Source organism: Parus major, chromosome 1A (assembly GCF_001522545.3).
Source record: "Parus major isolate Abel chromosome 1A, Parus_major1.1, whole genome shotgun sequence".
NCBI classification, from domain to species: domain Eukaryota; kingdom Metazoa; phylum Chordata; class Aves; order Passeriformes; family Paridae; genus Parus; species Parus major.
The window spans coordinates 23,155,971-23,181,571 of NC_031773.1; the positions used below are offsets into that span (position 1 = coordinate 23,155,971).

The 25,601-nt window shown below is 41.9% G+C and overlaps 1 protein-coding gene across 2 annotated transcripts in view; it reads right to left on the reverse strand.

The window, feature by feature from the left end:
- Nucleotides 1–25,601, reverse strand: part of ST7 (suppression of tumorigenicity 7) — a 133,306-nt gene that overhangs the window by 91,581 nt on the left and 16,124 nt on the right. Inside the window, exon 1 of one of the 2 annotated variants that reach the window (XM_015628384.3) lies at nucleotides 6,014–6,360. The exons of the other annotated variant lie outside the window; for it this stretch is intronic. Coding sequence (XP_015483870.1) covers nucleotides 6,014–6,035 — 22 coding nt within the window. The 5' untranslated portion in view covers nucleotides 6,036–6,360. Of the gene's footprint in view, nucleotides 1–6,013; nucleotides 6,361–25,601 lie in introns of those variants that run through there. 2 annotated transcript variants of the gene reach the window in all.

Consider the following 25,601-nt stretch of genomic DNA (forward strand, 5'->3'; position numbering starts at 1 on the left):
TCTTCCACTCCCAGATTCTAGGCATCTTATATTGATGTCTAAGTTCACCTTGACCAAACACAGACAATTCTTCACTGAGCTCCACCAGAATGTGGGAAGCAAGTGCTTCTCTCTGTAGTTGTCCAGCTTATTTGCTTAATATAGCATCTTGTCCTTTTCAACAGGGAACATATTGTCATTTTTATGATCCTTTAATTTCATATTATACACAGTCATCTTCATATGAAAGGGTCTAAACAATGATGTCACATCAAAGTGATTCTCTCCACAAGGGAAAGAAATTCATTATCAAGAAAATTTGGAATACTCTGTCTCTCTGTATTCCACATGCTTTTCTCATAGCACTTCACAGACCCTTTCCTGGTGCTTCAGGGATCAAGCAGGGCATTTTAGCTCAGATGAAAAGAGATGACTTAGATTTTTCTGTGAATAAAATTTTTTGTTAGGCATACCCATTGATTATCCCCAAATTACATGGGACACTACTGCTTCTACCCCAGCTCAAATAATATGACAGAGTCTTCACTGCATGTACTGCTCTTCCTATCTGGGTCACACAGCCCAAAGGGACTCTAATAATCTTTCAGGCATCCTTGGTCATAAAGATCTTTCCCTATTTCTGGTTCTGTAAATTACCCTGGTCAAAGCTGAAGTTTGTTTTGATCTCACACCATTTTGCAAGCATGCAGATTGATTGAGCTCATCTCTATCACTGGCTCTAACTTGGAGATTGGTCCTGCTTTGAGGGAGGTGTTGGTCCCTTCATATCTCAACTATTCTATGATTTTTGTTTGAAATCTGAAAGACCTTTTGTCATCTTTGAACAACCAGAGACTCATCCACTAATTATAGCTCATGCTTTTAGCTAATGGCAAGGACCAAAAATTTCACAAGCTGAAGAAAAGCTGGTCAAATTCCCTTCATTTACCTTCAGATTTCTTCCTCATTCCAGAAACTGTGTGGACACAGCTACCTGAGAAATTATCACTATATTCAGTAACTTTACATCAGATCCTTGCAACTTCTAAGCTGATGAGATAGGAAAGGTGATGCAGGGCTGCAAGAGACAAACCACCAAAGACTGTCAAATTCACGAGTCATATCCAGCCTGTGAGATGTCTCAGCTCACTTTTTGTTTTTGGAGAAGAAAAGGCCAAGGTGCACTTAAACTCTCAGGACAGCTGCCTGCTTGTGAACAGCTCAACACAGGTTCAACAATTCACAAGTTCAAATTGCCATTGGTGCTGCCTGAGTAGCAGCTGTGGGCTACAAGCCCCTGTCCTCCTGAGCATGCAGTCAAGACTTTGCCAACCGTATCTCAGGCACCTAACAAAAGTGTTTGAAACAAAGGAGTTTAGAGGTCCCTCTCTTATCTCAGGTTTGTATTTTTAAAAAATGCATTCATTTAGAAAGTAACACTACTAGCTTGCAGTCGATCCTCAAGATCAACCTCAAGATGTAAGAGCGATGTAAGGCTACATTTTCTCTCCAAGTATCTTAAAGTTTCACTGATGAACTTGTGAAGTTATTAGAGCTCCTGTAACCTCAACCCCTTTCATAACCCAGGTTTATTCTGGCATTTGACACTGGTATAGCTAAGCCTTTCTTTGACCTGGTTCTGCAATATTTTCAACAGCCCTGACTCGACAGGGTACAATAGGAACTTTGGCAGCTACATATATTGGTTTAAAGTTGCAACTTCTGGTATTTCCTGTAACCCTTCTTTGGCATACTGTTGCCTGAGAAACCAACATCATTGAGGAATTGCCACTGTAGTTAACTGCTCTCAGCCTTTTAGGATGGGAGTGGGCTAGTTATGTCCAAAAAAGGAGCATTTTGGTCATCTGCTGGTTCAGTGGAGCTCAGTCTCACCAAGGCTGTTATCGCACCAGAATTTCAACAGTCATGCCCCACCCTTCTTTGTGCCACTGCTCATCTAACCACCCCATGAAGAAGCCTGGAGAACCAACATGTTCAAAACCAACTCCCTGCAGGAGTGGTCAGGTCTTGGTTGGTTCTCCCACAGCTGGGATGAGTTACCGCTGCTGGGAACAGAGGAGGCAGGCACATCACCCAGGATGGTGTGATCAGATTGTCCTTCATCTCCATGTTTGATGCCAAGATCTCCCATTTCTCTACTGCTGTTTTGCACAGTTTTATAAGACTACCACAAGATCACGTAACTTAGTGTAACCTTTCCCATTTGTTGCATTTTTACTGGAAGATAGTTTGGGGACAAAAGTGTCTAGGAACAAAAGCACTTCCTGAACAGACAGAGCAGAAGACAGTAAGTACAGTGAGCCTGGTACAAGCACAGAAGCTTTTCCTGGCACATTTAAGTGAGCAAGGTTTCCCAATCCCCACAGCAGTCCTCAGCCTTCCCACAGAGAGCAGCCTTCTAGCATTAACCTTGCAGCAGAGGAAAGCTCCACTTGCCCTTTGGGTTTGTAATTCTCTGGCCCTTTGTCCAGGTCTCCTCTGATTCAGAATCCTTCAGCTTTCCAGAGTGCTGTTGCTGATCTACCAGACAGGGACCACCCATGAGCATCTCCCAAACAGCCCATGCTGGAAGAGCATTTCCCAGACTACCCCCCTACAACAGTTTAGTACTGCTGCTAGGTTAAAAAGCCCCAGCATGAAGAAATGCAGCAGTGCTGAGAACATCACCTGGGACTTTGACAGCACACATCTGGGGCTAACAGCACTGGGGAAGCACCATGGACATACATGTGTGATTCCCTTCCTCACAGCTTCCTACTGAGTTTCCCTGGGTAACTGAAGCACACATAGTGCATATTCTCAGACATGCATGAAATGGCTCTCTGAGCCTCTTTAGTTGCTTTACAGGCTCTAAACTGCATCCTGTCCTGTTCCTTACCAATGCAGTCAGATGTGGTGGAGCTGCATTCCCCTGACCTCTCCCAGCACTGGTAAGCCCCACTGGCTGTGGCTGCTCTCACAGTTCAGTTTAATTTGTGCCCCTGTTGTCTCTCCTAGAGGCCTGCAACTGCCAGTATTCTTAGTTAGACAAGAGATGCTTGCTGCTTATTTCTGCTAGGCTCTTCTGCCTGAGATGAAGGTGCTCTATTTGTGGGGACCACCTCACCATTTGTTCAGAGGTCCACCACTTCTCTGCTTTGGTGCAGCCCTAAACCATTTCACCTTAGAAAAGACTTAATTCTCAATTTTTATCAAACCAGAGTACCTCCTACAGAATGTGAAACTACTATGGTGAGCAGACAAGTCTTTCAGGTCAGCAGGAGCGGTGGCATGGGATGGAAAGCTGCCCCCCATGCCCTGGCAGTGTGTCTGACAGTGGGTCAGCACAAAAGCTCTGAAGATGAAGTGTCTCTGGCACATATGTTTCCTGTGAGGATTACAGAAAGGACCAATGGGAAATACTGACCACAACCCAAAGGCAACTACCCTACCCTCCCACAGTGCCCTTGCACGGACACTTCTAGGGGATTTTTGCTTTACACATATTTGCACACACCTTGCTCATCATGCACTGGGAGTGTCAGCAGCTCTTTGTGCACTGCCTCCTGCCTTATCCCCCTTTATGAGCTATTGTCACTGGCTGTTTGTCTTTCCCTGCATTCAGGAGGTGATAAGCCTGTTCCTACAAAGACTCTCAGACCATCTTTTACTGCCCTTCTAACTGCTGCTAAAAGCAAAAAAAAAAATAAAACAGGATTGCCAAAGCAGAGTTGTTTTGACATTTAAAATATTTTGATACTGAGAGAGACTAAAGGTTCTGAACCAGTATTTGCTTCTAACCATTTTTCTTGGCTTTCTGATCAGAGCAGAGAGAAAAAAAAATCCTAAATGTTAAGTGTAAACAGCAGGATTAAAAAAACTGTAATCTGCTCATTTCATGCTTTTTGGACAGCAACAGCAGCAATGGCTTTTGTTATATTTCCAATGTCCAAATAATGTTGACTCTTTTTTATTTTGTCCTGTTTGATGTTCTAGCCAGACAGAAACATTAACAATTAGTAGCACTATTATGATTTGACAGCCTGGAAATATGAAGAAGACAGGAGGAGAGTAACCTCTTAGCATTTTGACTGAAGTAATTTTGATTCTTTCTCTGAAAGCAAAGCCGCTGTTCCCCGGGCAGGGCTGGTTCCAGGAGCACTGCCCTGCACAGGCAGGTGAGCGGGGCAGCACCAGTGACCCCACTCTCCCCACTCCTGCCAGCACCTGGCAGCAGCAGGCAATGGGACAGCCTGTCCAGCCTGAACAGGAACTCTTGGGCTGGAGGTTCAGGCCTGAGCAGAGGCACAGGGGAGATGGCCACCACACTGCCTTGCTCTTCATCTGGCCAGAGAGTTCAGGCAGAGACTGACCAAAGCCTCTGCTCGAATTGATGGCAATGAGACATGTTCTGCTTAATCCCATTTCTAAATGCAAGAAATGTTTCTAGACCCTTCTGGGAAACTGGTAGTGGCTGTTATGGAAACTCCCATTGCCCTTCTCTAAATTGTGGGAACCATGGAAACAAAAGCAGCCACAGCTGCTGGTGCATAACCCCTGTGACTTTAGCCAAAGCACCTTGTAAACCAAGAAATGACCACAAAAATGAACAAGACTGAACAATCTGAGCACATACTATGGCTTTCTGCAAGAGGACAGGTAGGGCACAGATTTTATCTCAGAGCCTGTTCTCATGCATTTTGCAGAAGCAGAGCTCATGGACACAGACACTGGGGCTCACAGATCTGCCAGGGTGAAATAGATGCAGCTACGACATTTGGCATCTCTGTTCATGCTCTGATGACCCAGAGCTGCAGACATGTTTACAACTGTGTATGAAAAATGCGTCCCTAAACAAAAGAAATCTAAAGGCAAATTTTGTTTTTATGCTGCTTGACCTTGACTGGGTATTGTGGCAGAGGAGGGGGGAGCTGCCAGAGCCTGGCCACAGGACTAATTAACCCTTTGGGAGCGAGGGGTTCTACGGCCAGGAAGGCATAACTGTGAGGTATCCCAATACTCTTATCACTTCCTAGGAAGAGATGAGGTGCAGACCAGGTCCCAGCCTACAAGTGTGGAGACATTACACCATGCTGGAGGTGACAATGCTCTACAAAAGCCATTGCCTCATATCCAAATGAGAAAGGTTTTCAACACACAGTATTGTTTTGTGCACAAAATACAGCGTGAACCAACTGTTTTCTATTTTTCGGTCACCTGATAATCACTGGATCAGACTGGTCTCCACACAGCCACACTGTCACCAGCAACATTATTTATACATAAACCCCCAGCCTTCCTCTGCAGCCAGATTTGCCAGGCAGGTAATTGTTGTTCCCACTGAAGCAAAACTGGCTTGCTTTCAATGACATGCATCTGCACTGCTATTATACAGCAGACTGCCTCAGTTAAGATTTTCCAGCACAAAGATGAGGAAGAAAAAAAAATTATTTTTTTATTTTGCATTTTTCACCTCATATTTAGAATTCCACCTAATTTAATTGCGGATTCTGCAGTCACGGGGTGGGGGGAGGGGATTGCAGAGAAGCCTCCTTTTTCCCAGGAACAAAAATGAAGTAAATGAGATAGACATGAGACAGCAGTCCTTTCCTGCTGGTTAAATCACTTTCCCCCAGCTCTTGCCCATCTAATACTGCAGCATTCTCAGTCCCCAAATGTACCATCTGAGTAGTGCATTCATTAGAGTCTTTGCAACTCCTGATCACTGACAGATGCGATCTTATCAAGTGACACATTCAAGCAAAACTGCCTTTTCCCCCCAATCTTCCAGTGGCCTGAATTCAGCAGCGCTGACAGCCCTAGGCTGCCTTGCCGCTTGCATCGAGGATGCACCCGCAGTTAGGAGGTAGATGCTTCCCCTCCAGCATCTTTAATCCCTTCATAAACATGCAAGGACCGCAGCTTTTAGCCAACGACCTACGGCAGAGACAATGCAAGTGCGGCGGGTACAGCAAGGATAAAACAAGCCCTGCTCTCAACAGAAAAAGGATGTAAATGGGATGCATTTACTTACATGACGATTCAGTGCCAAACATGGCTCGCCCCAGATGCTGCTGTTTCAAAAAGGAGAGAAGAAAAAAGAGTGGAAGACAGAAGGAGTGATGAGAGAAGGGATGAGACTGCTACACAGCAGGGGTCATGAAGCCAGACAATGCAGTCCAGGCTATCCAAGCTGCCAGATTCTCCTCCTCTCCTCAACACCGCAGACAGCTTTTCCTTGCAACCGCAGTGAAGGTCCTTCGTCAGGAAGCAAAAAAGCAGGAGCTCCTGTTTTAAATCCGAATGCTAAGGGCAGGCCGGCGTCCTCGCAGCGCTGGCGGCAGGCAGGAGAGGTGCCAGGCAGCAGATACCGCAATCGGCAGCGCTGCCCGCCCTAAGACAATAGCGGAGCTCAGGCACACACGGGATGACGTCAGGACACTGCAAAGACTGACTGCTGCTAACACAGAGGCTCGGAGGGGGCTTGGACACAGCACAGCTATTCAGATGGGAATTCCTTTGTCACTAAAAGCACAGGACAAAGAGACAGACATGTATGTCCCTCTGTGATGCTAAAGCTCCCGCCCGGGACTGTAAAGCTAGCAGGAAAATATCTGTCTTGAATTCATGCTCCTTTTCTCAGCTGCACAAGAAGCAAAGCGTCTCTGTGCAAACAGAATAAATTTCAGGGACAAATACCCCAGTATATACCACTTTTAGCGTTCTTAGTAAAGAATAACCCCAAATTTCTATCACTAACTCTATTATTTTTCTTTCAAAGAAATACTAACCTCCTGGGCCAGTCTACACTCCACACCTAATCTTCACATCAAAGTGTTAGCCAGCTATCTCATTTACTTAATTCCATTGTCAGAACACACCGTAACAATGCTCTAACCACAATAAATGAGTCACACATCTAAATAAAAATAAAAACCCCAAAGCACACTGAATTCAATGATAAAAAAGGATCCTAGCAACCAAAGAAATATTGTCCCTAATTTTTCTTTATTCTTTGAAACCAACTAGATCTAATGTGCATCTGCAAGTGCGATTTTCAGTGCACTGAGCCTATTTTTTTCCCTGACATTTAGTAATTGAAAAATGTTCAAACATAGAAACAAAGCCCTAATCTTGCTCCTTCAGCCCTCTCACAGACAAAAGGAATCACCCATCTCGTGCTGGTGAGAGCATCCAAGCAGGAAGCCGATGGCTGGAGGCTACCAGACATTATGGGCCATCCATAGAATGGCTGTCCGGAGGGGGGAAAATCAAGAAAAGTTTCTGGGAAGTCTCACTGAACATGTACATGCAGTTCCCAAGATGTCAGACACTGAAAAGCACTGCTGGTGGATGAGGAGAAAGGAGATAGATGCAGGTCCATTAAGGGAAGCACTTAGAGGCAAGCAGCCATTCCTCCTCCTTTTCTCAGTTTTTGTGGGTTAACCATTCCCAAACACTCCTGCTGCTCTGCAGGGGGGTTTGTGCTGTTTGCAGAATAGCCAAAGCCACCATGAGCAGCAGGCCTGTAAAACAAGTACTACTGAAGGCTGGCGGCCACCCGAGGAGCTCAGCATGCTGAAACCAGAGGGAAGCAGGGAGGTGATGGCTGGGACCACTGCACCCTGAAGGACAGACTGGAAAGCAACATATGGGGTTCAGAGCCACAGCAGGTCACTGCCAGGCCAGTCCCTCTGGTCCTGGGGATGGAGAACATGGTCCCAAGCTCACAGAGTGTGCATGTCCACAAACATCCTCGTGCACCCTGCACAGCCCTGTGCTGCGAGACAGGAAAGAGTGCAAGAGGCTGTACAGAGCCTGATCTTGTGCTTCCCACAGCACAGGGGGGCACCTACAAGGCACACCAAGCTACTCTCCCGGTAACATGTGCTGGTACAAAATGCTTTTCAGCTGTTTCCCTGGTTTCCATTCCAAACATTGAACAGTGACTTTGTGTTCTGTGCACACCATAAGAATAGTTAGGGCCACCAAGCTCATGGCCACGTTTACCTGCATTTCATTGCTGGAAGAAAGTCACGAGTGAGGCCATATCTTGTGGTGAGACATCTCACAAACACACTTTCTAAGCAGATTTTAGTCTCTGTCAGCAGACAGGACATCAGTGCTCATAATCATAGTGACTCAAATCAACCCACAGACGTCTTAAATTAACCAGATGTCCTCAAATCTGTACTTAAGCACCTGAATTATTAGCCTGGCTTGTTCAATTGTCATGATTATTTGCAATCACGTGCACGGATGCACAACACCATGAAGTCATGTCCAAACTGGTTTTGACCGTGACAGTGGCACAAATTCTCTGACAAGGTATTGCTGTTCCCAGAACTGAACTAGTTATTTTGACTATTTAGAGCAGTGAACACATCCTTTGGTCAAAATAGGTTGATAAGAAGCTTCAGTGCATCAAACAAACTAAGCTCTGGCTGGACTTTCCAGCAACTGAGGCAAGTTCACAGAAGAAATGTGTCTATTATGTATCTGTAAGCCTCCAAGCATCTTTAAAAACAGGTCTCTGGAACAAAATCCCAAGTGCACTCAGGCAATGGCTGAAGAATAAGTTCTGCTCTGATGAGCAGATCTGACCTTCCCACAGCATTGTTTCCAAGGAAGAGACAAAATCTCAGGGCATTTCCAACAACATCCTTGAAGGTGTCACAGAGCCCAGGCCCTCTGCCAAGTTCTCATTACACTGACGCATATAGGTAGTTGAAAAGTCCAAACAAACCATGCAGTATCTCTGGAAGGATTTCACAATAATTTATTTTGTTAGTTTTAGGCCTGGCAGGTCAGTACGTTGCCTTGTGGAAAAGGTGACCCACTAAAAGCCACTGAAGGACTTTCTCTGAAATTATTTCAAATTTACCTAATGCATTTTGTCAAATGACTTTGAGAAAGTGTTAAAATCTGTTTCTGACCTACTGCTCTTTTAAGACCATAACCTTTCAGTTTGCTAGCAGAATTATGGATTTCTGTTTCCAATGTTGAATGTTGCTATTGGTCTATTCTACAAAGAAGGGTCAACAAAAGGATTTTATGTCTTATGCAGCAGTGAAGATAATGTAATTAGTGTACAGAAAAGGTCAAAGGAAATCTTCAGCCAGCATTGCTGTGATTTGCTTACAATGTTCACAAGACATTACTCAAGTATTAGATTAATTTACAGTGTACTTCCATACATTCTACCATAAACCAGCATGAAATATTTAAATCAGCAGCAATATATGTTATGCAAAGTTGTCTCCTGTACATTCGCATTTTCCAGAGAAAGGGATGTGCTTCTCAATCACTGCTGCTCTTGGAGCAGATATTCTTTATTCCTTACTTTCAGTGTAGAAAAATAATACTCCTATTTTACTTTGTTTTGTAAGGACACGTGTGTCTAAGCCCTAAAGCATAGTTTGAGTTTTAATAATGAAGCTGGATAATGAAATGTTGAGTTTTTTTATACTGATGTAAATTTCTGCTTTAGAGTAATTTCTCTCTATAAAAACAGTGCAAGCAGGAAATCTGAGCTAACAACAGAGGCAGCTTTGTACACGTGCCTTATGCTGATCCATTAAAGCATAAATCTTTATTCTCTCTTGTCACTAGAAAAACATTTCATCTCGCATTTAACCTCCTTTTCCACAGGAGAAACTCTGGAAGCAGGAAATCAGTCCATCCCACCTGTGATGTTCTCCTGTCTCACTGCCCTGAGCAACAAGGGAATTCTCACCTGTGTCCTCCCCAGGGCAAGGGAACAGGTCCCACACCTTCAAGTCTCTAGACAGGAAGTACAAGATAATCTCAATAAGCCTCAAAGGTAGGTAACAATTTTTAATAGTTAAACTTGCCTTTCCTTACCAAGGTCCCCTGTTCTGTAAGCTTTTTAATGCCTGAAAACTGATTTTTTTTTTAAGACATTGAAAAACTTAATCCATTTAATGTGCTGTGGGAAACCTCTGAGTGACTGCAATGAGTTGAGACCATTCTGTAACCTCCAGAAGGAATTTATTTTGCCAGTAGTAATGTTAGTTAGCTCCCTTCTAAAAATGCAGTGAGACCCCCAGCAACCCACATTGTGAGAGTCTCCAGCTTCTGTAGGTATTGCCAGTCCTGGCAACAGCTGCCACACCGATTATTGATTAACATGGTACCCACAAAATACTGCAAGGTGTTTTTTTATGCTCCAGAAAAAAATTAAATCCAACAGCAGCATGTGTTACAGAACTGCAGCTTTTTGGCTTTATGCTTTGCTCAACTTTGCTGACCCTAATAGTCTTTAACAAACATCTTTGGTGAAAAAGTTGACATCATGATTACACCAATGTAATCCAGTGTGGTGCAACAACTTCAGCTTCTTATCTCAGAGGGGCATGTATTTAAGGTACAAACAACCCCCCAAGCAACCAAAACAAATACCCTGCACTGATGCAGTACCATCAGTACCCCAGGGCAAAGGGGCTTTCCAGTACCACCATCACTAAATTAAGCCAGTGCCCCAGAAATGGCAGTTTTGGAGCTGTGGCACCAGGGAGAGGGACCATGGCCAGCTGGGATGGAGGACAGCCCTGACAAGCCCGTCCCAGCAGCAAAGCTGGCAGCAGGGCACAGGTCCAGTGGGGTCTGCCAGCTTGGACTACAGAGCATTCAGAGCAAAGTGGAGCCAAGAAAGGTATGTTCCACTGGAATGAAATCTCTCAAGTGCTACATTTGTGCAAATGCCAGCAAGTTTCCACAGGGAGCTGCGCTGGACAACCAGGAGCAGCTCGGGGATTAAGGAAGGCTGACACAGGACCACACCGGGCAGCTGAGACAGGGAGAGACAAAGGGACTGGCTAGCCAGACAGTGGAAAATATCTTTGAACATCTGAACTGTCTGGTGTCCTTGGTGTTCTCCTCCTAGCCTGGTCTTATCACATTTTGTTTGAGGTTTTCCACCCGCATTCTCTCTTTGCAACATACCATTCCATTGTTAGGTTGGCACAGAAAGGAAGGAGACTGCTGGCAGGAAAATAAGATGTTTATCCTGTTCAACATAGACAAAGGATTTTATACCAGACTGATTCACAGACTTCAGGGATGTTTTTCTCTTATTTGTTCTTGTGCTGATTTTTAAAATATTTCTGTGCAGTCCATATTGCATTATGCAACCCCGTTTCACATAAAAATTCTTTTTCTTCACAATTTCTAAGCAATTAATGCCTAGAAAAATTTGGCTTTCTGAGTGAACATATGCATGCATACACACACAAATAACAAGACAGACTGAAGAACAAGTACTTTTTGCCACCAAAAATATTTTTATGTCTGCATTGGTCCTTACCTGAGAGATGAAGTTCAAAAGAGAGAATGTTTTTCAAAAAAGAGATACAATGAACCATAATAATCAATTATTACATTACTGTCATGCCTTTCAACATCTCTTTTAGTGAAGAATTTCCCCTCACCACAGCTCTGTACATGATTATTGCAAGCCATTCACCAGGGGCAGCAAGAGGCAGCACCCAGTAGATGCTCAGCCATTAAAAGAGTAACCTCTCCCAGGCCACCCAGCCATCGAGGCACATCTAATGGACAGAAAGTTCCAGTATTTATGAAATGGTAGAGTATTACACACAGAAAACTGTATGGAAAGAATATAAGAATATTCATATATACATTTATGCATATAAGAAAGAAAAAAATACAATCTATGAGCTCAGCTTAAGCACCTAATTCTAGAGTACAACTGAGATTGTGGGTCAGCTGGATTTCTTTGCATATCTGGCACCTAGTATCAGGGAGTAACTGAACAGAATGGTATTCCCATTCCCTGCAGCAGAGGACACAGAATGAATTGTCACATTTCAACAAGTTCCCTTACGTCATTCAGTGTGAGACTGGCAAAAAAGGCTAAAATCATTTTGTAAGTGGCAGAGTACAGTTCACCTTTTTGTATAATATTGTCAAGAGATTAGGATGGTGATTCTCATCTTTTTTTTTTTTTTTTTTTTTGTTTGGTTGGTTTGATCTTCAGTTTGGTTAGTTTCTTTTTAAACACAGAACTGTTAACCCATAAATATCTAAGACAGTTACCAACACAGCATGACAATCTACTCCCAGTGTGCAAATGACATATCAAACCCAAATGAAATATGTTATTTTTTCAGTAACATCAAACCTCATGGCTCTTCAGAGCATGCTAATGTCTTGTTAAATTCTGAGAGCAGTTTATTGTCCCAAATGCATGCAACTGTGTGATGAAATGGGGCTGCTACTGCATCTGACAAACGTTCCAGGAGGACACACTACCTTCCAGTATGATCCAAAGAGAACTTAGAAACAAAGGAAGCAAATAAATCTTCAGTGTTATTTGTTAAATTAATTTAAATCACTGGTTATTTAGATAGCTTTCTATAAGAACAAAATATTAGAAGAAAAGCAAGGTGTTTATTTTCTGCACTGAGGGGAATACTTGAAATATTTGGGTGGGTTTTTTGGTTGTTGTTTTGTTTTTTTTTTTGCTTTTGATCTTGATTTCAGGTCATTTCCAAGGATCTATGCCACAGGCATAGATCTAGGCACATGAGGTAGACATGAAAGTTTCTAATGTCAGAGCAAACAGAGGTGGCTAACAAATTAAAAAAAAGGATTATAAACAAACTGTCATGATTTTTATGTGACTTTGAGGGATCAAAAATTAGGATTAAGGCCAACTCATAATAAATCACTTGCAAACTGGCATCAGAGGGAACATGTGTGCCCCACATAAACACAAATATCCAATTTATATGTATAAAAATGAGTCAGAGAGACTTAGAGAAGTAGGAAGTATTGCCAACATTGCATTAAAATCTGCATTAATAATGTCTGATCTAATGTAAAACCTTCATGTCATGCAGAATGTTTGACTGTTGAGAGAGGAAGATCAAATTTAGATTACTTCTCAGCCTGAGTAAACACAGTGTGAACATTCAATCCAATATTAGAAATAGCCATGATTTCACCATAAATTCAGGAAAAATGATGGACTTCTAAGCCTACAAGGGAATACTCACAAAACAAGGTAATCATGTCCCTGCTGGATGGGTGAATGCTGTCTTAAGCATACTTCCTAGCAGATAAAAAGGAATCCATAATATAGCCATGGGAAAAAATTCAGTTGTGAGTTTTATTTCTATTTTCCTATATGGATATTCCTGTGCATAACAGTGAATGAGCTGATACCGCAGCCATAAATACAACACAATTGCAGAGTGAGTAGGAAACCAAGTCCACTGGAAGCTGTTTGACTACGTGCACTGCACATTTAAGGATTTCAGTTTTCCCACGATGCAGCATTTTGGTGGTGCCTCAGCCCCTTACTCCGGGGGTTCCATTCTACTTCCATTCAGTGCCAACCCCAGACTGAAGATCTAAAATACTTTTCTCAGATAAAAAAATATTAACCAAAAACTAATAAATGCTTGGATAACTTGCTTATCATAGCTTTTCTTGACAAAGAATTGGTTCCATGAGTCAGCAAAGCAACCAAAGCCCTCCTGATCCTGCACTGTGATCGGTGTGAGGTTGCAGCAGCACTGAGGTCCATCCATCAAGGCTCCGACTGCAGGCTCACCAAGCAGCACAGCACCCTCATCTGCTGAACACCCAACAACAGAATAAACCCCTCCTGGAAAAGCAACATCCTACAAGTTATAAGAAGACTTATGTGGGTAGGTGCTAGCCTGAGGAACAAATGTATGCTGAAGAGGAAGCCCCAGTAATGCACTTAAACGTCCTATCTCTGGCTTTTAGGAGAAGAAGGCTCTTGAACTTAACAGACATCCTGGAAAAGCTCTCCTGAACAAAGCACTAGACAAAATGTTAGGCTTTTAGTCATGGTATTAGAAGCCTTATATAGACAATTAGAGGAAAATTAGATGGAAAGGGTGGTGGCATTTGCCCTCCTCATTATGGTGAACTGTACCAGCAGCCTCCTCACCTGGCACAAAGGAAAAATGCACAGACTGCCGAGTCTAACTCCATGTGGAAACTCATCTTAGCACACAAAAAGCAGACCTTTAGTAGGAGCTCACAGCACTGACTGGCTCACAGGGTTCCTCTCACAGCACACCACGGTGCTGCCAAAGCATAATGAAGCACCAGTAACCACAGCTTTATTCCTCCTGCCTGGAGATGGTCAGTGAATGAACACCGCAAGACAGGCAAGACAGGAAGTGACACTGGCAATTTAATGACAACTACATGATCTGACACTACAATATTCAAGTTTCTCAGAACTTTGGTACTAATAGTGGGTCTGAGCAGACCACACTGCCAGGGCGCTGGTATCACCCTTTCTGGCCTCTGCCCTGGACTGGTGGAACCCTCAGAGCTGCCGTATTTCACGGCATAACAGAGGGAGGAGACATGGAGGTCACAGCTCCCAATCTCCGCAACATTCATTCCCAAGACAGTCCTGGCCATCACCATTAGAGAGCATTAGAACTGATTTTCTAAATTAGTTTTGTTCTCAGTTCAGCAATTGTCAACTTCAGCAGTGTCCATTTCTCTCCACTGACTAGAGAGAGCACACTCAGAGTAAGGTTTGAGCAGCTCAGGTATCACAGAAGTGCCTCCTGTGCGCCTGGGAGTTTAGGGGAACTACTGGAAAAGGAGATAGCTATGCCAATGTCAGGGGCCCCATAATTCAAGGAAGAAAATGTAGATCCCTGCACTTCAAACCTGCTTTAAACTGTGGCCTCTTCTATGGGTGCTCCCCTTGAACAGATCCCAGAATGATGAGGTAATCTAAAGAGCAGCTTTTCAGCTGAGACACTTTTTGACCCCTGCAGCTGCAGAGATCTCCATTACACCAGTGATCTACAAAGCACTGTGACACTTCCGTTCCCTCAATGCAATGAAAGATTCAAGGGCTTCTGTCCAGTACCAGGTGGCACACTGAGTTTATCAACTTCATCAGCTCAGGCAGGAAGGTCATGCTGAGCACAATTTGCAGATGTAAGAAGTTGTTAAAATCAGCAGGCATCCCTTCACCAGAGTAAGTCTTCCTTGCCATCTGAGACGTGCTACCTCCTAACAAGTTTAAGCATGGACACACATTTTTTTTCTTCAAGTAGAAGTGTTTGTGGCCCTTCCTACATACCTGTTTTGTTTACTTAACACCACCTAATCAGTTATCAAACCAGATAAAGCCATTGAGGAGCTTCACCTTGCAGCAAAGCAGGAGCACATGGCTCTGCTCAGCCTGCAGGGCGGGGACACTGCCTCCAAACATCCCTCCTTGATGCTTCCTGAAACCCATCAGCCTTCAGATGGCCACCAACTCTGGTTACTGCTGTTTGTTGTCAGTGTTATTTATCCACCTGAGCCTCTGGCTCTGTTTACACTACAGCAAGCACTGTTTGATACCACTTATCCTTCCCAGAAGATGGTTTGGAGACTGGCCAAAGCACAAACTCAAGCACAAGGATTGACTCACCTCCTGTATTCAGTGGGTTAAGCTGCCCCTGCGGACACCCCAAGGGCAGAGGCTTGTGGGTCCCTTACACTTCAGTCAAACAGCATGAGAATCACATCTTGTGAAAACCTTTTTACACAAAAATTCTCAAGAAAATATACTGCAAAATAAAACACAGATTACTGTGTATTTACCTCACACCAAACATCACTGGAAACTGTACACTGGATGAATGCAGTCCAGTACAGCACCTTTTCAGGTCTCAACCTTCACATCTCCTTATAAACTGGTACAAACAAGACTTACAGGCTTCGTTACTTTTGTTGCTAACGATGCATTTGACTGAAATTGATACAACACACTACAGACAGGGAAAAGCAAAGGGTTAGTTATGTGAATAAGAAAAGGCTATGTATTATCAAGTGACCAGCCAGACACATACAGACTCCCCTGGCATGAAGTCAGGTCCCGCGGAAAAGACCTCAGTGAGCAGTACCACTGTGTTTTAATCATGAGTTTAACATGTCCCTTATTCCTAATATCTTCCTCATGTCTGTGCAGAGAGAATTAAGACTCCTCTAGAACAGTGGGGTTTTTTGTATTAAATAATTGCTTCTTATCAGAGCAATTATTTTTATACAATGTAGTCGATGAAAAAAAATAGCTCACTCAGTTCTACTTTATCCCTGCACTACAGATGGAACTGAAAGCAACACATATGTGAATTTGTATTTCACCAGGAAACTAATCCTTTGCAGACTTTTCAGTGTCATGTACTATCTTGAATTAACATCAATTTAAATGTGATTAGGTAGATAACCATTACTCAAAGAAATGCCAAAAACTTTTATTTTCCTGTGACATAACATTAAATAGTTTAAAATCCTCCTTGCTGAAACGTCCCTTACGTGTCTTTTGGCAAGGGCACACCCTGGCTCAGGCAGTAGGCAGACACAACGCTCATGTTCACTGTGGAAGCCAGAAAGGAACTGGAATGTCTTGCTGCAATAGCCAGTCACAGTTCAGCTCTGCTGCAAAGTGCACCAGAATTATGTGTACTGTTACAGAGCCAGATGTCTCCAGGGCAGGAGCTTTCTAAAGGGGTAATTTCTGGCTAGAAAGCTGCAGGAAAAGCACTTTTTTTCTCAAAATCTTTACATTTTTCTTGGTTTTTGTTGCTATTAAAATTTAAACCAGAGTGCTTCACTAGTTCATAACAGACAAGGACTACTATGCTATTGGATAAAAACAAGGCTACAACAATGTGCCTATTTATTTCAATAATGGTACTTAAAGCAGATAGATATACAACTGGGTTCTGTCTTCCTTTTCCCTAAAATCTGAATATCAAGTTTTCTGCATGTCTTTGGAATTAACCTCAAACTGAAACTCAGCCTTAAGGGCCAAGTATTTCTCAGGCTTCTGAAAATTTGTGAAAATTCTGATTTGTCCAAGACTATTAATGTCAGAAAAGTATTCTGTCCATCACTGCATTTGAGTCAAGGTAATTTGCATTTGAGGCAAAAGGACATAAAGTCAGCAAGTTTTTATATACAGATATAAAAATATGTAAAATACATATATAGAATAATAATAACAATGACAGCAAGAAGAAGAAGAAATGTACTCTACGTATTGCATATATTTAATATATAATAGTATTTTATGTATAATAAAGGAGCAGGAAGTCTTGATCTAAAAGCACAACATTGTGCCTTTCCCTAATGCAGAAGCAAAAATATACATCTCTGTGAGGAACATTCTACAGTGAAAATTTTAACCAACAATTCTCGACTTTTGCCCAATTAAGACCGAAATAATGCTTAGATTGAACTAGTTTTAAGAGTGCACAATAAAGAGATTTTAATATATTAATACTAGCTGTAAGCCATAGGAAGTGTCTGCTTTCCCCCTTTTAGCATCTTTAAAAAATACATAAATTGCAATAGTAACAGGACACTTTTGCAGACCTAATAGTATAGAAGTAACCCTTTCAACTGCAGTCTAAGGAAAAAAAAACATGCAGTGACGGCATGATTAAATATTTCCATGTCATCGAGCCCAATGAAACAGACTGTGTCAGGGACTTCTGAAGTTTCTGAAGATAAACAAAGATGATAAGAACCTTTGATTTTCCAAACCAATGACTTTTCCATAATGTACTCTGAGGAATTGCACAGTAAATGGGATAGATAATTGTTCAGAACCAAATAATGGTTTATACATCTTTTTTAAATTACAGTATTTTTATTGTTTCTTCAATTGTAAGATTTCTTCAATTTCTTCATCAGACAACTGTTTAAATTGGTTATTTACTTTTGTTGTGAAACAACTGAGAGTTTCTGAATTTCCTTAATTTAAGGCACCATTGACCTCAGAGAAAACATGATCTTAATCACACTCTTGTTCTTTTCTTCCAGTTGACAGATGAATTAATATGCTGTTGGTAATGAACAAAACTTTTAATCCGCATAAGTTGCAGCATATTTTAGCTCAGGGTGAATATTAAAACCTCACCTGTTTTAATTTTCTTTCATAATCAGACAGATCCAGACTTCTGAAAATACTGTGGCATCATTTTGTTGCTTCTGCAGCAACAAAATGTATTTCTGTATATCTCACCATCAAAATTTCACTAAACCATGCCTTTAGAAGCTCTGCAGAGCAGTTTTATGATCCCCTGCATGCACTGCTACCTAGCCTTCAGCTGCCAGGTGCTCCCTGAACGCAGCCAAGCGAGCCCATGCCCCACACACCCACCTTTTGGCACTCGCTCTCCTGAGCAGCCTGCAGGCAATCAGCTCTTGGAATGGACTTGTTAGAGCACAGTTTGGGGAAGAGTACACAGCAAGACAGGCTGCCCCCACACAGCAAACTGCTCAACTCACTACTGACCCTCAGCCATCTCTGCCACCTTTACCTGTCCCACTACCTGGGATGTTCTTACTGCAGCAAAAAATGTGGCCATGAGTAAATACAGCCCTGGTCACCTTGTACTCCTACATACCAGACCATTATTCTGGAACTAACAGAACTAACATGCTGTTCTCCAAACAGGCAGAATCCAGCCTTTGGATAAAATAGTCTTTAGACACCAACTGAGTGCATTTATAAGCTATTTTTTCAGAGAGAGTACAGTTCTTATGGGAAATATAAACCATTCTTTTTTGTTTCAATGATGGTTGAAGTAATTTCTGAATGAAGCCTTTAAAAAATTTATCTTGATTTAAAGGTGCTGCTTAAAGGTAAACCTTAATGCTGCATCTTTGACAGCTTCTAGTCTCAAGGCACAAAGGTAGTTCAGGGAAATGAAGCACAGTCCCACAAAGGTGGATCTGCTGCAGCCTCTGGATTCCCGCTGCTGACGGAGAGCTCAACAGGCATCTTCCACACATTTTATTTGTTCTTTTATTTGTTTGTTTGTTTATTTTTTGCATAGAGTTTACTGTCTTCGAGATGCCAGCAGGACCTTAAGAAGGCTTCTGCCCTTCTGAAGTCTCACTACTTCTTTCCATACTCAAAGAGAAAACATTTCTCTTTCCACTTCCATCCCACAACTCTCAAGCCACCTTTCTATAACTTGCATAACTGATTAGGAAGTGCTGACAGCAGAGTGCAGTGAGCTTCCCAGCACGTCCCTCACCTCCAGACCCTTCCCCTGGGGAACAGCTTCCCAAGAGATCCAGAGCAGTTCCTATTTAAAAGCTTCAGACCCTGCCAGAAGAAGCTGGCTTGTCAAATTTCAAATCTGTGCTCTATACACAGTACTCAGATGTGTTTCTGCAGCAGTAAATGTTAGCTCTCCCTTGTGGAATGCACTTACCTTTTACACAGCCATGATCAAAGCCTTACACAAGTCTCTTTCTCTCTGCTCCTATTCCCCACTTCTAGTCCAGACACAGTGTCCTTCTAAGACAAGGAATAGTGACCACTTGAGGAATGGGGGGACAAGTGACCCAGGTGGGGTCCAGAGCTCCTCATCAGTCACCATCTTTCACTCTACCCCCAAAAATGGTCACATCATGAGCCTCCCTGCATGCCCTGGAGCCCACCTTCACCATCCCAGGATGGACTTGGCTATCCCAGTTTTCTCAAATCCCTGATTTTGCTTTCACAGGGAGCTAAACCACGTATCTATACTTTGTTCTTATTAAAAACCACGGAGTCTTCACAGACCAATGGACAGCAAAGGTCTTGCCTGAGAAATAACAGGCTAAGGAAAGTACTATGCAAGAGACTGTCTGGTGCCATTACAGCAGTGCAATACAGAGCCCTTTCCAGCAAATACTGAAGAATACAAATGAAACACCGCTGTATTGCTGTGTGGCAGCAATCCACACAGCAGACTGGGTTCATTTCCCAGGTCAGCAAAGGTTTTCCCTGCTACGGGCATGTACTTGAATTGGCAACACCATTTTATCTCAAATCTTCATGAGACTGCGGTGGAGAGCTTCAGGGAACAGGCTGTGCTGAAAAGCCAGAGACCTGGCAATCAAAGTGCACTGCAGGGAAGGGACAGACAAAGTCAGGGCAGACTGAGGTGTGAGCACAAAAGAATGTCAAGAGATGGCAGAAGGTCAACAGAGTAATATGGCAGGGAGCATCAGCCACCCCTCTGTGCGCAGACAGCCTGAGCCACATCCTGTGACAGAGCAGAGCATCAACAACAAACCTCCTCTGAACCAGCACGGCTGTCGGAGGAATTTTCCCACAGTAAAGATCACATTCATTGCTCTGTGTCAGGAACAATATTGCATTGTAATGTCCCTGAGATTCCAGCAGATGGAAGAACACATTCAACCTCAACCACGAACAAACTCTGAGAAGCAGCTAAAATGGTAAGGATCAGTCCTCCTTTGGCTGCACTATGGCATGGCAGATTTTGTGTGTTAACCACATGGTCAGCACAGTGGCATGAACTCAAATGAAGAATGGAGACTAAATCTTAATAAACCTGAAAAAAGGACAGAAACTCCCAAGCATCAGATAAAAACAAGTGTCTGAACCTTATGGATGTATATGACCAAAACAAAATTTTAAAAAGAAGAAAAAGAAGAAAAAAGAAACACTGAAGAAGAATTTGAAGTGCTTTCTTTACCTCTACAATCTCACAGATCTGTCTGGGGAAGGGAATATGGTGATGGCCATGCAGACAACACTTCAAATGTCACTGCTTTAAAAAAAATAAACAAACATTTTCAAATATTTTTTCAGAGTTCTTCCTTTCTTTTTCCCAAAGTTTCTCTAACATGTGGCAAAACTCATGTCCTCTTAAGAACTAGAGAATTCTTCTTATATGTGATAGTCACTGTTATTTTATTTCCTACATATTTTTAACGTCATCTTTCTCAGCATTCATATGAGTACAAGATTTCACAGACACTCTTGGTTTTTTTCAGCCTGAGACCACTCTCTGTCTTCTCACAATCTTTACAGCAGGAAAGCTGTAGCTTGCACAGAGAGGAAAGCATAAATTACACTATGACAGGTTTATAAGACTAATTCTAATAAATACCTCTCAGTAGCCTCCTATTCACTGTCTCCCTGGAAGAGCAAGGAGGGATTTTTCTGCTGGCAGCATTTTCAACTGCATTAACATATTTCAGGAAAGTGCATGAACTTCAGCAACACTTTGTCAAGGAAGCCCACACAGGCTTGCAAACCAGGAGGCATGAGGAGGACCCCTCAGAGCCCCTGGTAGGGCATTAGCCTGGGCTAAGACAGACCAGAGACTGCACCCTATTTCATGACCAGATGCATTCAATCTACCTTTTTTTAGCTCAGATCACTGCAGATCAGCCTTTGATCAAAGCTTCTTCCCCTACAAGGCACTGCTCTGGCCAATTCAACTGACCAGAGCCAGGCAAGGCAGAGTTCATGGATGTGAAGCAGGCATCCATGTCCCAGGATGCAGCCACCAGCACCTGCAAACCAGCCGAGCCTAACTCACTTCCCAAAGGCACCCTGGGTTTTCTTGCATTGTTTCGTGCTGTTTTGATTGGGTGTTCAGAAAATCCAAAGCACTGCTTGAAGATCTTTTCATTTCTGAAGGACCTTTAGACATATCTTTGTTTCACTCTACCTACTGCCACTAGATTTTTATTGAGAAAAAAAAATGTATTGCAGACAGACAGAAATTGCAGCCTGGAAAGAAGCAGTATACAATGGTATCAAAACCAGCTATGCCATGTGCTCTGCATGGAGTACATACATTTTTCTTTCAGTCATTCTTCCATGATTGTTAATTGCCCTGCTATTACTGTTTCAGAAAACATTTCATATCTTACCTACATGTATTTATTTGAATATTGGTTCAGCTGTGCCATTGAAATGCTTAGAAATCCAAACACATTTTCTAAAAGTTATTAAGGAAATTCTTTATTTAAGCACCATTGGCTTTTCTTGAAAGTCACAACACTTCTGAAAATGGGATTCAGATGCATGATGATATAGAAGGAATTTGAGAATATCTTCATTTTGGAGACATTAACCAATCTAACACTGACCCACATGCACATCATTTGTTAGTGAAGCCTTTCATTGCTGATATTCAAGCGAATGCTGAAGAGAACAGAGAGGTGTTGTGTTCATGCTTAAATCACACAAACCACGAAAGTTTGGGATTAAAACCAGAAGCTGAAGGATGATGTCCAAAGGCTCAAAGCTTTAAGTACTAGAAAGAGTTTCTTCCCGTGATACATTTGATATGGAACATACCAAATTATGGCCTTTTACCCTTAGACAAACTCAATTCTCTATCACAGGCAATACACAAAATACATAAAACTCAAATGAGCAACATTAAAAAAAAAAAAAAAAGTTAAATTAAAAAGAAAATTGATCTGGTGATGGAGCTCTTGCCACTCTATCTATCTGTTGACTCTCCTTTTCTTATGATATTGAGAGTTGCACAGACTTTCAGAAATACTGAGGAAGTCTTAAGCTTTTCCCTTATGCAAGACATACAGCTGGACTTCTTTGGTCTCCATGAAATGCCTGCACCCAGTATCTCTGCTCTTTTCCTTTTCAGCACAAGTACAGAGTATCTAACCCCACCCCCGCTTTTTGTTGTGAAATTGGAACATGCCCAACATTTTTTCCTCAGTAGACAATTTATTTTTAAATCCACGGCTAAGAATGCAGCATAATATATTTTAAAACAAATGTTCTTAGTCATCATTTCCATAATATTTCAACCCCTTCATGGGAAACATTATTCACAACACCAACAGAATAAAAACCAATGGGTTTATATTAGCAAGTGTCCAAAAGGTCTTCATTTCAAATCTCAACAATAGTAAAAAACTGCTGTAACAAAAACTTGGATAAAGACTGATTCTTTGCATTAGCACTAATCAACAGCTGGAGATCTGTCTGGAAGGTACACCCTATTTCAGTGTGACAAGGTTGATCAACTACTGAAATGAATGCTTAAATTACATTGTCCATGTTAGGAGCAATACAGACCTAGGTCTTCAAATAAGTAAAGTTTAATATTTATTAGGAGGTAGTATAGGTCTAAAACTCAATTGCCTTTCTGAAACAAATTCTCACTCATGGCAACTGGCCTGTTACTGTAAAGAAGGTTTTTTATCTCAGATGAGGAGGGATAAGGTCTTCTATACCATCAGTATGTATGTCATCACCTGTTCCTAAAAGCATAGCAAACAAGCACAGAAAATGAGGTTACATGACTGGTGCTTCTCCCGAACTTGTTTGTTCTCCTTTTTCCACATAGAACTGGTAAATAAAGATGTATTTTGTGGGAAGGGAGAATATATGTCAGCTCTGAAGTGTCAGGTTCAAATTGTAAGGTTTTTCAAATTAGGTTTTTATAAATGCTAAAGCCATGGAGCTGCACCATGAATCTGGACAGGCACTTTCAGTCACCAACAGGAAATATTCCTTCGTTCCCTGACTACTGCATTACAATCTGGTACAAAAGTACTTCTGCCATATAATACAAAGGCAGATGAAAATCTTCATTGCACTTAGGGATTTTGTAGGAAATTAGTTACATTGACTAGATGTATCTTACTGTGCACAGCTGGGGAAAAAAGAAGTTGCAAATTACTGCAAATAAAGTTTCACTTAATTGCTGCATTTTTTCTTTCCTTCAGTTGAATTATGAATTTGACTTTGCTTACTGAGATGACTTTTTATTTTTAGGTTCTTTCACAAGTAGGAATAGGCCGTATGTGAAATGTTGCTATTATTCCTACAAAATTATTCTAAAACACACTAAACTTAGGCAGAAACCACGAATTCATGACCAAACATGAACACATATTTTGAATTCATGTTGCTGTTGACATAACTGTGAGCAGGTCAGACCATTCAGACAAAAATGTAACAGGATAGTGCCCTATGGAATTTAAAAACTAAATGGCAGTCAAAATATAAAGTGGTCTGACCTGTATTAAGAATTTTCTCTCAACTCCATGAAGAGTTAAATGCAGTTATAAGCACACTGTTTTCTAAAATTTGCTTAACAGAGGCAACACGGGTAGAATCATGAAGCATGTCTGCATCATGCCTTAGAAATGGTATTCTCCAATTCAGTACTCCAGCTAAAACCAAGCTGCCTCTCACTCCCCCCACCTTCAACTGGAAGAGCTAAAGGCATAGATCACAGTTGGAGATAAAAAATATTAACTGGAAATAGCAATGATATTAATAAACAACAGCAACAATATTAGTAACAATTAATTACAATTAGTTACAACTATTAGTAATAATTAGTAACAATTAATTAGTGACAAAAGGCATAAACCAAAGAAACAATTTACACCTCTGCACCTTTTCTGGATAGAAAGTAACCCCTACTCTCCTAAAGAGCAACAGAGTCTGCTCTGGCAGACTCAAGAGAGGGTGCTGAATAACATTTGGGCCTGGCCACACCCTATCCCAACTATTGCAAAACATAAATCCTGCTCCTGTCCAGAACCAGGACAGTCTGATGTTGAAAAGATACAGCTTTTGTTGTCCTGCTAACACTGTGTTTTAGTGAGTGTAAAGGAAAGGATTAGAAAATAAAGCACATGTATTTGCAATAAAGAGGATCCATGCCTTTGGGTAAGCCTTACACATTCACAGACCAGAGCCTGTTTGAGAACCTGCTGAAAGAAGGGCATTCATCCCCATGGCCACAGAGCTCCCAAGGATACCTACATTCCATGGCAGTATTAATTAGACATTAAATAAGAAAAACAATTCTATCCCCGCAGTTACCTACAATTAGATTAATTCAGAAAACCTATTTATAATCTATTTGCATTTTTTGTATCTGATGAACAAGCTCTCATCTCATATTCCTGCTGGAGTCCAGTGGTTTCAGACCCAGAGCTAAAAAACTAGTTTCCTGCAGCCCTGTGTATTTTTAGGCAGATGTCTCCCAGACAAGGATGGATGTGCCACTGACCTACTTGCACTTACATGGGGCAATCTAGCCAAAGGAACTGGCTAAACAGAACAATGTTTCTAGTCACAAATGTCTTACCTTGAAAAACAACATGAATCTAACGCACCCTACAAGCTGGACCTCATCTTATGCTAGAGCTTTGGGTTTACCCAAAACCCCAAGTCCCAGCAGTCCTCTAGCCTCTTGACATTTTTGTCTGTTAGGATGAAAGACCTAATCTGTATGGGATCTCCTATTTCTCTTACTGTTCATACAGTTCATAGAGCAGAAATCCAACTTGGCTCATAAGCATGGCTGGTTTCCACCAAAGAGACATTCTAAAGTCATGGGTCTTGCTGGCAGAAAACAACGGCTGGCTTCCTGTGCCAGAAAATCTCTGGCCCTGGCTGTCCACAAAGTATCACAACTGTGCTGAGACAGAAATGCTGTGAACCAGAACAGGAGTTACAACTATCAATGGTTTTCATACAGCAGATGGAATTCCTAACTTCATAGAGGGATATATCACACATGCTTATAAATACACCTAAAAGCTCCTGAGATCCTCACTTATTTGCAAATAACAAAAAAGTTACAGTGATTCCTTAGGTTTCTGCTCCTGTTTAATACTGAAGATTAAAAACTTTAGGATGAAGTACAGAAAGAAGAAAAATATCTGGTAAAAACCTGTTAACCTAAAATAAAGCCCTATGTAGTAATTTGAGATAGAGAAGCAGGATTTTTCAAACACACCTACTGTTTGAAATCTCTTCCAAG